This window comes from Cervus canadensis, chromosome 1 (genome assembly GCF_019320065.1).
Source record: "Cervus canadensis isolate Bull #8, Minnesota chromosome 1, ASM1932006v1, whole genome shotgun sequence".
NCBI classification, from domain to species: Eukaryota; Metazoa; Chordata; class Mammalia; order Artiodactyla; family Cervidae; genus Cervus; species Cervus canadensis.
In genome coordinates this window covers 118,539,347-118,554,109 of record NC_057386.1, presented here as the reverse complement: position 1 = coordinate 118,554,109, position 14,763 = coordinate 118,539,347, and the positions used below count along the sequence as shown (strand labels likewise).

General features: G+C 44.6%; 1 protein-coding gene across 1 annotated transcript; it reads right to left on the bottom strand.

The window, feature by feature from the left end:
- Positions 1–804: 804 nt before the first annotated feature.
- On the bottom strand, positions 805–10,339 carry LOC122422848 (2'-5'-oligoadenylate synthase 1-like). Its single transcript, XM_043439578.1, has 5 exons — positions 9,771–10,339; positions 8,674–8,983; positions 6,810–6,994; positions 4,405–4,637; positions 805–3,590 (listed from the first exon to the last, which is right to left on the bottom strand). Exons 1-5 carry the CDS (start codon positions 9,948–9,950, stop codon positions 3,395–3,397), a joined length of 1,104 nt encoding a protein of 367 aa, XP_043295513.1. The 5' UTR covers positions 9,951–10,339; the 3' UTR covers positions 805–3,394.
- Between the last annotated feature and the right edge of the window lie 4,424 nt (positions 10,340–14,763).

Below are 14,763 nucleotides of genomic sequence, written 5' to 3'. Positions count from 1 at the left end.
TAATCATTATGGCAGGCATTAATTGAGCACTTCCTGTGTTTCAGATCCCACAAAAGTACACCTCTAAAAAAAAAGAAAAAGAAGGGTACCTCTCAGGTCCCCAACGGCAGAGGATCAATCTATGCTGCCCCGTTGTTAGAAAAATAGTGTTCACACACTTTGCCATTAAATCAAACAAGTAAGGCTGGTGGGGGTTCCATAAAGAATGTCTGGTCCCCAAATTGTGCTAATTTACCGTTCCTCGTTGCCTGCTTGGTTTAGGCATGACTGTCCCAGGAGAGATACGATGATCTCTGCACCACTTTTTAGAGACACCTCATTTTGGTAAGGCTCTCGAACTGTGGGAGACATGCTCAGAAACATGAACAGAGAGAGACAGAAGCCCTGAGACAGGACAGCTCCCATGGGGCTGGGAGCCCCGAAGGCAGGTAGTAAGCAGACTGCACCCCTGGTGGGGCTGGGGCAGCTGACAGGATGCTGAGCCTCCAGGCAGGCTCAGAGAAGCCCACGCTCATCTCTCCAGCTCCAACCTCCCTTCTTCCCGGTTTCCTTTCCTCAGCAGGAAGTGGCCCAGAATGGGGACTCAGCTCTGGGCAATCAGGCATTTATGTCGCGGCTGTTTCAGATTTCATCCAAGCATGTCCATCATCCCTTACACGCTTTCTTCTCTGTTGACGCGTCTGATGGATTTGTGGTTGAACCAGCAGTTCTCAAGTGCGGCACCCTCGAGTCTTCTGTTACCTCTGTCTGCCAGCTTTGACCAAATCATCACAGCTTAGCTTGAGAAACACTTGTCAAGAAAAGTTTTGGAAGAAATTCGCTTTATTGTTTCTTGCAGTCATACAGGATATAGATTTACAGCAAAATACAATAAAACCACAAAATTCAGAGAAGTATAAAGCTCACTCATTATACTATAATCCAACACATCCACAGAAAACCCTGAGGTCTTCATGAGATCAACATTACAAATGAAATTAAAGAAAGCTTGCTAAGTACACTAATATAAATATGGATATCTAGGAATAATATGAGAAAACACATGTAATAGCAATGCAGGGGAAAACTATAAAATGTGGTTACAGAGCAATTAAAGAAGAAAATTAATGGAAAGAAGTTCCAAGTTTGTGGACTGGAATTCTCAGTATTACATGGATGTCATTTTCCCTGAACTAATTTATGGAATTCCAATCAAATGCCTCCCTGTATTTTGGGTGAAAACTCACAAACTGAGTATAATATTAACATAGAAATAGAAAGAGCCAAGAGAGGACATTCGTTTGGATAGAACACAGTTTTCTACAAGACACTGAGAATTAATATCAGGCTACAGCAATTAGTACAGGTGGTATTAAACCAAGGACACAAAAATTGATCAACAGGATAACACAGGCTCACACACACATGACTCTGGACATATGTCTGAGGTGGTTCTGCAGAACAGTGGGGAAGGACGGTCCCTTCAGCAAATGCTGCTGGAATATTTGGCATCCACATAGCAGAACTAGTATGCACCACCAACTCACCCCCATTTGTCTGTGTTTTGATATGATATTCATAAAACCATTGCCAAATCTATGTCATGAAGCTTTCTCCCTGTGTTTTCTTCTAGGACTTTTACAGTTTCAGCTCTTACGTTTAGGCCTTTATCTCTTCTGAGTTGATATTTGTGCAAGCTGGAAGAAAAGGTGTGATTTGATCCTTTTGCATGTGGATATCCAATGTTCCCAGCTTGATTCATTGAAGACACTGTCCTTTCCTCATTGTATATTTTTGACAACTTTGCCAAAGTGTAATTGAATGTGTAAACAAAACACTGACAATAGAACAAAAATAGACAAAAGGGAACTAATCCATCTAAAAAGCTTCTGCCCAGCAAATGAAAAAAAACACAAGGAAGTGAAAAGGTAATGATGAAAAAGAATAGATATACGTAGAGCTGAATCACTTTGCTGTACATTCAAACTAACACACAATATAAATGAACTATAGCCCAATAGAAAATAAAAATGAAAAACAGGTATAAAATGAAGGGAGAAAAGGGAATGGAAATGGAGAAAATGGTTACAAACCACTATCTGAAAAGGGGTTAGTGACAAAATAATGAGGGCCTTGGGCTTCCCAGGGGGCTCAGCTGGTAAAGAACCTGCTTGCAGTGCGGGAGACCTGGGTTCGGTCCCTGGGTTGGCAAGATCCCCTGGAAAAGGCAAAGGCTACACACTCCAGTATTCTGGCCTGGAGAACTCCATGGACTATACAGTGCCTGGGGTCACAAAGAGTCAGACATGACTGAGCGACTTTCACTTGGACAACTCACTAGCTAAAGGACAAATAACCTAACTATATAATGGGCTAAGGATTGGATTTTTATTTTTCTAAAGAAGGTTTACAAATGGCCAACAGGTATATGAAAAGATGCTCATCGCTATGATTATTATTTTGGCCACACTGTGTAGCTTGCCTGATCTTGGTTGCCCAACCAGGGATTGAACCCTGGCCCCAACAGTGAGAGTGCCCGGTCCTAACCACTGGACCACCAGGGAATTCCCATACTCAATATTATGAATCATCTGGGAAATGGAAATCAAAATCATAAGGCATCGCTTTTACCTGTTAGCATAGCTATCACGTGTGTTAAAGGACACTGGTGATGGTGAGCAAGTGGAGGGCCTGGAACTCTTGACCACTCTTGCTGAGAATGCAATTCGGTGTTGCCACTATGGAAACAGTGTGAGAGTTCCTCAAGAATTAACAATATGATATGATATCTACCATATGATCCGTGTGGCTCTTCAATTAAGCAACTATTTAGCAATTCAGTTAATCATAGGCCGTGACATTGACTGAGAAGAGGCGATGGCTGAGGATGACCAGGATGGGACCTCGGGTCATCATCACAGCTAGGATTTGCTGAAGAGCCCACACCTACCTTGAGGGTGGCGGCAGAGGTGCTTGTGTGGGTCTGGGTCACTCTAAGGAGCAGATGCCAATGTGAGATTAAATGCGGCAGATTGTTTTTTGGGGAAACACCCAGGTGAGAGACAATGATCAGGGCTCTTAAAGAAGCTGGGAAAGCTGACAGCCCTGATCTAATCTGACTCTGGGTGAAGAAGGCAAGAAGGAAGGACAGTTGGCTCTGCAGTCAAGACAAGGTCCAGCAAGGTGGTGGAGAGTCCTTTCGCCAATGTCCCATGTTGGAGCTTCCCCTGACTCTCAGGGCTGGGGCGGCCTGAGTGTCCCTGGCACCCGTGGTCATTGTCTGGGAGCTCCAGGTAGGCAGCGTGGCTTTGGTGTCAACGTGGAGATGGGTCGCAGAGGGCGCCCAGGTTGAAAGAATACAAAGACTGAGATGAAATTGCATTTGACTTAAGTAGCATTTCTAGACGTAGTTATTTCAACGTGCCAACCGGTCAGAAGCGTAATGAGGAGGCGTCACCGGCACATCCCAGGTGCTCACTGGAGTCCCATCCGAGTTCTTGCAGCACAAGTAACTGAGCCAGACTTCAACCTCCTTTGCCAGCCGCTGCCACCTCTGCGGCTCTTCACCAGCCACATTTCCAGTCGGGTCAGCCGGGTCCAGAATCACAGGCCTGGGAACGACAGTCAGAGATGACTGGTGAGTACATGGGCTGTGTCTGGGGTGTTCAGGGCTCCCGCCAGGGCAAAATACCAGGCTGGGCAGACGGTGTCTGGGGCAGCAGAAGGGCCCATGTGACACCTCTCCCTGGGTGGTGACCTGGGTGCCGCCCTACACGGGGCATTGAAAACCAGGTGAAGGGGGCTTGCATTTGGCCCTTGAGAGACCTGGTTTGAATCTCACCTCTGCTCTTTAGTAGTGGTGTGTCTTTGGGAAGGTCAGCTGAATCTCTAATCCTCAGTATCCTCATCTGTGAAATGGGCAGATTTGAACATCCCTACCTCAAAGGATGTTGTATGAGGAGCTAGAGAAGCACTTGACATGCTCCCAACAGTAACTGAAACATAATAAGGCGTCCATACACGACAGGTTTAATAACCAAAATTCCACTCCTCTATCAGAGTGTTTTTGTCTTACAGCAAGCTCTTACTTTCTGGAAGCAATTATTATTATTGCAGTAGCTATTGTTATGTCAGTAAAATTTCAGTTATTTCACTCATTTTCTGTGAAGGTTTGAACAAGCTCTTCTTTCTCCAAACCTCAGTTCATCTCTGGGATGGTTAGCACAGTGCCAGCCTCACAGGGTTGTAGGTTATTATTTAAATTTATTATTTAAATTGCATGGTAAGAGTAAAGCGCTCACCATGATGGACAACAGCTGATGATCAAAAATGGGGAACCCTTCCTCTTCCTACATTTCCAGGGTGCAACGGCTGTAATCAGGGCTTCATTTATACGGGGGTCTAAGCCATGTGTGGATCGAGTACCTGCGTTTTTCAAGTTGTCCTCTCAGGTATTGCCTAATAGTAGGGTTTTCAAAGTCATAATACTTTTTCCAGTAGATGCAGAGGTCCTGATGCTTCAGGACTAACTCCAAAACAGTCCGAAATCCTTCAGCTGTGCTGAAATTTGTTTTTGAGCCTTCCTGCTCCCAGGCATAGACAGTCAGCAGCTCCAGGGCATACTGTGAGGGTAGTTTTTTCCCATGTCTCTTCTTACACTAAGAGGAAAAAAATTAGAAACATGAATTTTTCAGCTTTCGTGCGAAGAATTAGTGAGCTAATGCAAAGTTTCTCAAACTATTCCAGAAAAGTGAGAATAAAGAAATGATTTCAAACTCATTTTGTACCAAAACCAGACAAATACAGCACAGAAAAGAAAACGATAGGTCTGATTATCATAGATGGGAAAATCCTCCACAAAATACTAGCAAAGTAAATTCACCAATATATCATAAGGTCACAGAGCATTATCAAGTTAGATATATTCCAGGGATGCAAGGATGCTTCAGTGTCAGAGATCAATCAGTTGATACATTTATATTAAGAAAATAAAGGATAAAAAGCAGATGACCATTTCCCCAGATACAGAAAAAACATTGGAGAAAATTCAATAACCATCTGTGATACAGACTCTTTCCAACGTGGGTATGGAGAGAACATAACTCAATATAAGTCATATATGACCAATGCACAGCTAAAATCACACTTGTTGGTGAAGGCTGAAAGCTTTTACTTTAAGATTGGAAACAAGACATATATGCCCTCTCTCCCCACATTCATCCAATATAGTATTAAAAGTCTGTTCATAGCAATCAGGCAGGAAAAAGAAACAAAATACATCCAGAGTAAAAAGGAGGACAGTATACTATTGCTATTTGCAGATGACATGATATTATACATAGAAAACCCAAAAGACACCACCAAAAAACTTAAGATAACCAAAAACTGAATGCAGGAATATTGTAGGATACAAAAATAATACACGGAAATCTGTTGTACCTCTATACACAAATAACAGACTATTGGAATGAGAAATTTAAAAACAATCCCATTTATAATTGCATCAAAAAGAATTTAAAAACTAGGAATACATTTAACCATAGAGGTGAAAGACCTGTACCCTGTAGTGTATAAGACTTTGATGAGAGAAACTGAAGATGACAAAAATAAATGGAAAGATATAGTGACGAAGGATTTGAGGAATTAGTTGTTAAAATGTGCAAATTACCCAAACAAACCATATGCACATCATCATGGTACATGATTTAGTGTTGCTGGGCCATGTTACTCTTCACAAATGAGAAAACGGGAGGCACAAGAGGTTACTTCATTTGCCCAAATTCAGACAGTCAGGAAGTGAACAAAAGAGTGTGTGTTGGGAGGTGGGGAGTAGGGGGTTAGCACTCATTAATTCATTGAATAATTACCCACCGAGCACCTATTATATGCCAGGCACTATTCTAAGTTCTGGGGCAACAGCAGTGAATAAAATATACAATATTTTGTATATTTTGTATACAAATATTGTATACAAAAATATACAAAATGTATATTTTGTATACAAATATACAAATATATTGTATATTTATACAATATATATAAATGAAATATACAAATCCCTTCTTTTGTGGACATTTTTAGTGGGGAGATAGACAATAAACAAATAAGCTCATGCAAAGGCCCTGAGGCTGGAGTAGAGTTTCCTCCTTGGAGAACTAATGAAGAGGAGAGAACAGCCTGGGAGTGGTGGTGAGGGGGCAGAGACAGGGGTTCAGAGAGGTTGAGGGCAGATCCTGTGAGCCTCCCAAGATTACGGATGGTGCGGGGGAGGGTATGGGGGTCAGTGGAAGTGACCGAGACGGTAGCAGTTGATGATAATGGGTGTATTTTAGATACAGGACAAAGCCACTGTAGACTGGTTGGATGGGTGTGTGTGTGGGTGTGTGTGTGAAAAGGATAAGAAAGACCCATGGTTCTGCCCAGCATAGCTGGAAGGATGGAGCTCTCCTTTAGTGATACAGGAAGACTAGGAAGAATGAGATGTCCACTGGCACCCGTCCCAGGCCTTACCTTTTTTGCTCCCTAACCTTTCCCCCCTCCCTGCAACCTCTACTCCTCCACCTTCTTCCTTTCATCCTTTCCTTCTTGTTTCCTGCCCTCTCCCCTCCTCCACGCCCTTCCCTCCTCTCTGTCCATCTCCCTCCTGCCTCCCGCATCCTTTCTGATTCCTCCCCTCCTCCTTCCTCTCCTCCTTCCTCTCCTCCCCACGCCTCTCCCTGCTCCTTGCCTCCCTCCACGCCACCCCTCCCTCCTCTCCCCCCTCACTCTCTCCCCTCCCCTCCTCCTCCTCCTCCTCCTCCTTGGCTCTGCCCAGATGGGGCCGGCCATACCATCAGGTACCAGTGCTTCACCAGGCGGATGAGGCTCTTCAGCTTGGCTGGACGCTCCTTCAGGAAGGCTCTCTGCAGCTCCGTGAAGCAGGGGGAGAACTCGCCTTCCTTCCCCAGTTTCTCGCACTCTTGGATGAGCTGGACGTAGATTTGAGGGTCAGGTTTGTAATCTTCAGTCACCTGACCTATGGAGGAGACATCCAGAACTTTAAGGCATCAGCTCTTCTCTGAGGTTAATTCCCTCTGAGACAACAAGCTCACTGGCCTTGGGAGGCAGTGAGGAGGTCAGCAGGCCCAGAGCCAGGAGGCCTGAGGTCCATCCCCGGGCCTCCCTTCTCCCGTCTCCACCGCCGTCACCCATCATCTCTCACCTGGACTCAGCAGAGGTGGCGGCACCCTCCTCCCTGGATCCTCCACAGCCCATACAGAGGCTTTGAAACCTGATCCTTCCACTTCTTGCTTCCCAGGACCTCTGGGTAAAATCCCAAGTCCTCATAGTGGCCCACGTGGATAGAGAGATCTGTCTCCTCCTTCGTCTTACCTCTTGCCTCAATCCCTTTGCCACTGACTGCCCTGGTTGCTTCAAACATGCCACGTTCATTCCTGTCTTTGCACCTGCTGTTTCCTCCTCTGGAACCTCAGATCTTTGAGTGCTTGGCCTCTTCTCATCCCTCAGGCATCAGGTCAGAGGTCACCTCCCTTGTCGCCCTGTCTGTGAAAGTCCTCTGATCCCCACCTCTCTCTTTTGGATCCTCATATTCAGTGTTTGTCAGAGACAGTTATCTCATTGCTGGTGTTCATATTGTCAGGCTCCAGGAGAGAGGTTCCCTGTCTGTCTCATTTAGGCCACGCCTTGCGCCTCCAAGGTACACAGTGGGAACTGTGCCTCAGAGACGGATTGCTCCCTGTCCCAGTGATCCTGCAGATTGTCTATAGATGCCAACGCTCAGCATAAGTTTGCTGAGGTTCCTTATGCTTTGAAAAATAGCTGAAATTAACATTCTGAGTTTACATTAGATCCATGCTGCTTCATTTTGGGGGATGGGATTTATCTACTCTTGGGCTTCCCTGGTGGCTCAGATGGTAAAGAATCTGCCTGCAATGCAGAAGACCCAGGTTCAATCCCTGGGTGAGGAAGATCCCCTGGAGAAGGGAACGGCAGTCCTGTCCAGTATCCTTGCCTAGAGAATTCCAAGGACAGAGGAGCCTGGCGGGCTACAGTCCATGGGCTCACAAAGAGTTGGACACAGCTGAGCGACTAAAACTTTCACTTATCTATTCTTATTTTATTGAAGTTCATTTATTTACAATATTGTGTTGGTTTCAGGTGTCCAGCAATGTGATTCAGTTATAATTAGATAAGATATACTATAAGATACTGAATATAGTTCCCTATTGAAAGTGAAGTCACTCAGTCATGTTCGACTCTCTGCGACCCCATGGACTCTAGCCTACCAGGCAACTCCATCTACGGGATTTTCCAGGCAAGAGTACTGGAGTGGGTTGCCATGGCCTTCTCCAATAGTTCCCTATGCTATTCAGTAAATCCTTGTTGGTGATCTGTTTTATGTGTAGCTTCTTCATTTTTAGTAAGGTAAGATTCACACACTTTGGCATAAGTAGAACTAGTAAGCCTGGCTATAAGAAACATCTTACCCCGAAACTGTACCAATTTGCTGCTTAATATTGTCGTGGTGGCTGAGTATGACCCTAATTATCTTGCTCTGAGAGAGATACTAAGATCTCCTCCCTGTGTTGACAGGATGCTTTAAAAGGCTCTTGAACTGAGGGAGATTTCTGCTCAAAACTGTGAAAAAAAATAAAGAAAGAAAGAATCTTTGACATAGGACAAAGACTGAAATACCTTGTGGCTGGGAGTGCTTAGCCAGGGCATCAAAGGCTGGCAGGACATCAAACTTCACCCCTTGGCAGAACTGGGGGGACCTGAGCACGAAGCTGAGAGCACGCAACCTCCTCCTTCGCCGCTTCTGGACCTTAAAGTCCACTTCAAATGTTTCCTCTTCTTGACAGGCTTCTAACTGTCTCCTAATTTCCTGGATGAATCTTGCTCGGCGCCTAAAGTTCTCCTGAAAACTTGTGAAATTGGTGAGGAAGACGACGAGGTCAGCATCTGAGAGGTCCTTGAGGGTCGTGCCTTTGCCTGAGGAGCCGCCCTAAATGAGAACTGACATTTATCATTGAGAAGAGCTTCCCTAAATAAAATGTTGAGAACAATCACTAACATTTTGAGTGCTAGCCACTGCTCTGAAGGCATCAGCAGCTGTAACTCCTGGAATGCTCACAAGAACTCTGGGATCTAGCTGCTGTTACTATCTGTTGTCATCTTCCGGATGGTGAAACAGATGCTGAGAGATCATGTATCAGTCCAGTCACACAGCTAGTAGGTGACAGAGATGCAGTTCACACCCTGGTTGTCTTTCTCTAAAGTCTGTGCTCTTTATATCTTGTAATTTATGACCTTATATGATTAATACTGTAAACTAGCCCATGGCTGACTTTACTTGATCTGCAAGCCTGATGAGGTGCTGAAAATTCTGGATAAGGAAACTGAGGCACAGAGAGGTTAAGTGACTTGCCCAAGATTTCACAGCCAGCTGGTGCTATCTGCTTTCAAAACGTATACTCTTAACCAACTCGAGACTCTGCAGAAATGGTGAGATTCCAACCTGGTCAAAGATTAGTGGACTGTAGATACTGCCAGGATTCAGATTGCCTAGATTCGTGACCTAGGTGGTTTATACACTTCCCCAGGGAATTTGTTAAAAACTTACAGATGGATGCCCTCTCCCCAGAAGCTATTTTCACAGATGTGGTTATAGTTCCGGCATGGATAAATCAGAACCAGCCCCAGAGACCTCAGCCTCTTGCTCTCTGACTGTCCCTGTGCACACACTTGCAAACCAGTCTCCCTTCTCCCCAGCCAGGCAGTTCTGGACTCACCTTCACAACTTTGGACACTCGAACTCGGTGAGAGGCATATCGGAAACACCTCTCCTTCAGGAAAGTGCAGATGATGTCAATGGCTTCATTGACCTGCCTTCGGAACTCCTCGTTTGGCAGGAGGCGATCTTCGATGAACTCGTCCAGTTTGTTGGCTTGGGTTTTTCTGAGCTTCTTCATGATGCTCAGGCAGGAAGGGGCAGGAGAACCAGTGGAGGGAGGCAGAACTGATAGCCTAAACCTGTTAGCTTCTGTCTTTTCTGCTGCCTGGGACTAGGCTGCTGTGAGTTTCATTTCCTGGAAAAGGTGGAGCCTTGCCGGAGTCTGGGCTATCATTGCTTTCATTTCTTCAGAAGGGAGGAGCCATACCCTTGTTCTTTGCATTGAAGAAATTAAGCACCTCTTTGATCCTGACATTTGTCTCCCACCTTTCTCTTGCTTTCTGAGACTTTCTGTTTTTAACCAGCCTGCTAGACAGCGGTCCCCAAACTTTTTGGCACCAGGGATGGATTCTTGCAGGGCATTCAGGCAGTAATGCGAACGATGGGGAGCCCCAGTGAAGCTTTGCATGCTCACCAGCCAGTTGCTTCCTGCTGTGTAGCTTTGTGTGGCTTTGTTAGGGGAAGCACGCTGATTGAAACTGCCCACCCTGGCCAGGCACCATAGTAACCATTTGCATGAGTTGTTTTATGACAGGAGATCCTGATAAGGAATACGGAACTAATAAGCCACCACCCATTGAAACATGTAAATTATCATATGTGAAACGAATTGCCAATCCAGGTTCGATGCATGATACAGGATGCTCGGGGCTGGTGCACTGGGATGACCCAGAGGGATGGGATGGGGAGGGAGTTGGAACGGGGGTACAGGATGGGGAACACATGTACACCCATGGCGAATTCAAGTCAATGTATGGCAAAACCAATACAATGTTGTAAAGTAAAATAAATAAATAATTTTTTTTAAAAAAAGAAAGAAAAGAAAGATTCTATCGCAAAAAAAAATAAATAAATAAAAATAAAAACAAAAAAATAAGCCACCACCAACCAGAAGAGTTCTGGAAAGGTCGAAAGTAGACACTGCATGTCCGTCCACTTCCCAGAATCCCTAAATTCCATCTTGGCTGAGCGATGTGTGCGCCACCAGGAAAGAATCTGAATTAGAATGATTGGCCAAAGTCCATCCAGAAACTAATCCCATCACCATAAAAGCCGAGACTGCGAGCCACGTGGCAGAGCAGTTCTCCTGGGTTCCCTTAGCCTACTGCTCTCCGCCCGGGTGCCTTTCCCCAATATAATCTCTTGCTTTGTCAGCACATGTGTCTCCTCAGACAACTCATTTCCGAGTGTTAGACAAGAGCCCAGTTTCGGGCCCTGGAAGAGGTCCCCCTTCCTGCAACAGCCTGGTTGGGACCTCTGCCCTAGAGCATTAGGCCTTTCTTCAGACTGTTCTGAAAATGTTGCTTTTTAAACCCAGGTTAGTACCTCACCCAAGAGAAATTGTAAGTAAAAACAATTGGGAGCTTTCCTTTGTCTTTTTGGTTGCCTACCAAACTGTTTTATAGTCTCCTACGATCTTTGCTGGAGAAGGAAATGGCAACCCACTCCAGTACTCTTGCCTGGAAAATCCCATGGATGGAAGAGCCTGGTAGGCTACAGTCCGTGGGGTCGCAAAGAGTCGGACAAGACTGAGCGACTTCACCTTCATGATCTTTGCAGCACTACCTGCATATTTCAAAAAGAAAAATGCCAGGAAAATAAGAGAGTGTAAAGGCCATCTAGGATCCCAAACCTCAAGAACTACATCTATCGTTATAGCTACGCTTTCCGGGAAACAGACTCACTCAGAAGGACAATGCAGATAGTGGAGTGCAGTTTATTACGCCGGCAGGCCCAAGGCAGAGTCTCCTCTTAGCCAAGGACCCCGTCCAGCATTTGTGAAAATCTTTTATACCCCATGTGTACGTGTCCACACCCACCACCTACCCCATGTGTACGTGTTATGTGTTCATACAGTCAATAATCAATAAGCCCGCAGTTACATTCCAACCAGTTAATAATTGATAAGCCTGTGATTACATCCTGATAGATACGGAAAAAGTTTATGACCTGTCCGGAGACAGGGGTGATTAGGGTATGCTTCCTCTTAGGCAATGAGTAACCTGGGTGTGATCTTCAAGATTCCCCTGTCTGGAGGGGGTCTTATCCTTCCATTGTCGTTCCCACAGGCACTAAGCAGAGAGTTCAGAGTCCACTGGAGAGGCAGCCAAGCACGACCAGCACGGACAGGCCTGAGATGGAGTCCAGGCCCTATGAATTCCTTCTTCACTATAAGCATTCTGGTGTAGATCTTTTCAGATATTTTTTTTTCCCCTAGGTTAATGGGCAATCGTGTGTCTCTTTTTTCTAAATGATGTTGTCCTGTTCGTCCCCCCTTTTTGATTAATAGACTATTTCCTAAAGAAGCTTCAGATTTATAGAAAAATTGAGTATAAGTACAGAGTTCACTTATGTCCCCATCATTTCCCCTATTTTCGACTTTGGTGTGGTAAGATGAATTGGTACTGATATGTGAAAGGTTGTTGTTGAACCTCGAAAGACACTGGGATTCCTGGCCTCCGGAGGAGAAGAATTCAATCCAGGGCCAGGGACGAGGCTTGATTGCTCAGAGCTTTTGTGCTTTAAAGTTTTATTAAAGTATAAAAGAGATAGGGAAAGCTTCTGATAGAGACATCAGAAGTGGGCAGGAAGAGTGCCCCCTTGCTAGTCTTTAGCCAGATATTATATAGCTACTAGCAGTCTGCTAATTGAAGAAAGGAAAGGTCTCAAAACTCAGATGATGGCACCAGGCCCCTCACCCACAACATGCACTTTGAGATAACCTTGGCACCAGGTGAGTCATCCGGGTCATAAAATGATTGACTTAAATCTTGAAGAAAGGCAGATTTCCATACAAATATATACTTTCATTAACGTAGATTAGGAGAACAATGTCTGAGTATAACATACTGGTTTGTCAAGTTGGTTTGAGCCTTGGGGTAAATGCACAGCACATTAACATAGCTTAGATAAACATTTCCATAAGAAAAATGCATTGGTTAGTTCAAGGTTTGAGAAAAGTTAAGTTCAGGTGGAAAGTGAAAGTGAAAGTGAAGTCGCTCAGTCCTGCCGACTCTCTGCCACCCCATGGACTATATATATAGCCCACCAGGCTCCTCCGCTCCAGTATTCCTGCCTGGAGAATCCCATGGACAGAGGAGTTCAGGTGGAACCAGGTGTCATTATGGCTATACAGAATTTTAAGAGAAACCTCTTTTTAAATTTGTATGTTATAGCCACGCATTCTGGGAAACAAACTCACTCAGAAGGACAATGCAGATAGTGGAGTGCAGTTTATTACACCAGCAGAGTCTCCTCTTAATACAGAGTCTCCTCTTAGCCAAGGACCCCGACCAACTTTTGTGAAAACCTTGTATACCTTAAGTGTACTGCTTAAGCCCACTTCCCCAAATTCCTTAAACCTAGCCTGGAAAGTGTTAAAGGGAGATACAATCAGGTTATAGCCATGATTCATAATCAGAAGGGTCAGCTGGTTATACACTGTAGCCTACACCAACGGGGGCCATAAAGATTACAAAGATGATTGACTGCATAGGGGTTATTACATTCTTTTTGGCGACGGGAAATCTTGGTATGGAATCTGGTGGGTATCAGTCCAGGAGGCCAGTTCAGCTGTAGGTATGTTATCCCCATGGCTACCAGGCACATGGTCCAAAGTTCACTGAAAGTGCAAGATGGAGTTTCCTTCTTTTTCAAGATGGAGTCAGCTCAGCCTGTCCCTTTTGTCAGGCGAGTGTATGCTCCTCGGTTCTTCGTCTCATCACAACAAAGATTTGGAGTGACGGACATTCAAGCCCCTCAGGGTGTCACAGCTCTCGGGTCTTGGACAGACCATGTTATAGCTCTCAGGTCTCGAACGGACTGTGTTATAGCTCTTAGACAAATCAATGTTACAGCTCTATTTTATTTAGAAGATAGCAGGAAAATCCATCTTCGAGGTGTGAGGGCACGTCGATCCAAAGACGAGAAGAGAAGAGAGTCCCAGTGCACAGGGGAGAGTGAGAGCAAGCTTTGGCTCCTCTTTTTATGTGTTTCTCTCTCCCTGGGCCTGTCCTATGTAAATTGGGCAAGTCAGGAGTGCTGTTTGTTTTACCTGAGGTCCTCACTCCGGTCCTCGGACCTTCCTTTGTTATATTTTCATGGGCTTTTCCCTTCCAGGTCTTTTAGCCACCACCATTCTGGACTCATTTTTCCTATTCTAACTACCTAACATTTTCCTCCCTCAGTATAGAGAAGGGGAAAAAATATAACAGTAGTTTGTTTCCTCCTGACGCTTAAGAGAGAGATGAAAAATGTCTGACACTTGCAGCCTATTTCCTCCATTTGGAGACCCCTGGCCTTCCTGTCTGTTACCCTCTCACATGTTATTATTAAACAAAGCTCAAAGTTTACTCTACGGTTCACTCTGTTGTACATTTTATGACTTTGCCCAAATCATAATGTCTTATCTCCACTAATTATGAAATCACCCCAGAATGTTTTCACCTCTTGCTCCACGAACTCATCTCTCTCTGAGTTTAGATGTTTCTCTTCTTCTAATATATGTATTCAGTGCTAAAAGTTTTCCTCTAAGGGCTGCTTTCACTGCATCTCAAGATTTTAATTGGTTGTTTTTTTTCTTTTCCTTGAGTGCAAAATATTTTTTCCATGTCTTTTAGACTTTTGGACCCATGTGTTAATTAATCTTCAAAGATGCTGGAATTCTCCAAGTATCTTTCTTTTCTTCATTTCTTGTTTAATTCTGTTAAAGCATACCTTGTATGCTGTCTATTCTTTTATATCTGTTAAGGTGTATTCTATGGGCCCAACAGTGGTCTTTCTTGGTGAATGTCCCACGTGAGCTTGAGAAACATGTGTATTTGACTGTTGTT

Coding starts and splice junctions, on each gene's coding strand:
- LOC122422848 (XM_043439578.1), bottom strand. CDS start 9,950: ATGAAGAAGCTCAGAAAAACCCAAGCCAACAAACTGGACGAGTTCATC. Junction 8,984..9,770: donor GAGTGTCCAAAGTTGTGAAG/GTGAGTCCAGAA, acceptor GTTCTCATTTAG/GGCGGCTCCTCAGGCAAAGG. Junction 3,591..4,404: donor GGACAACTTGAAAAACGCAG/GTACTCGATCCA, acceptor TGTCGTTCCCAG/GCCTGTGATTCTGGACCCGG.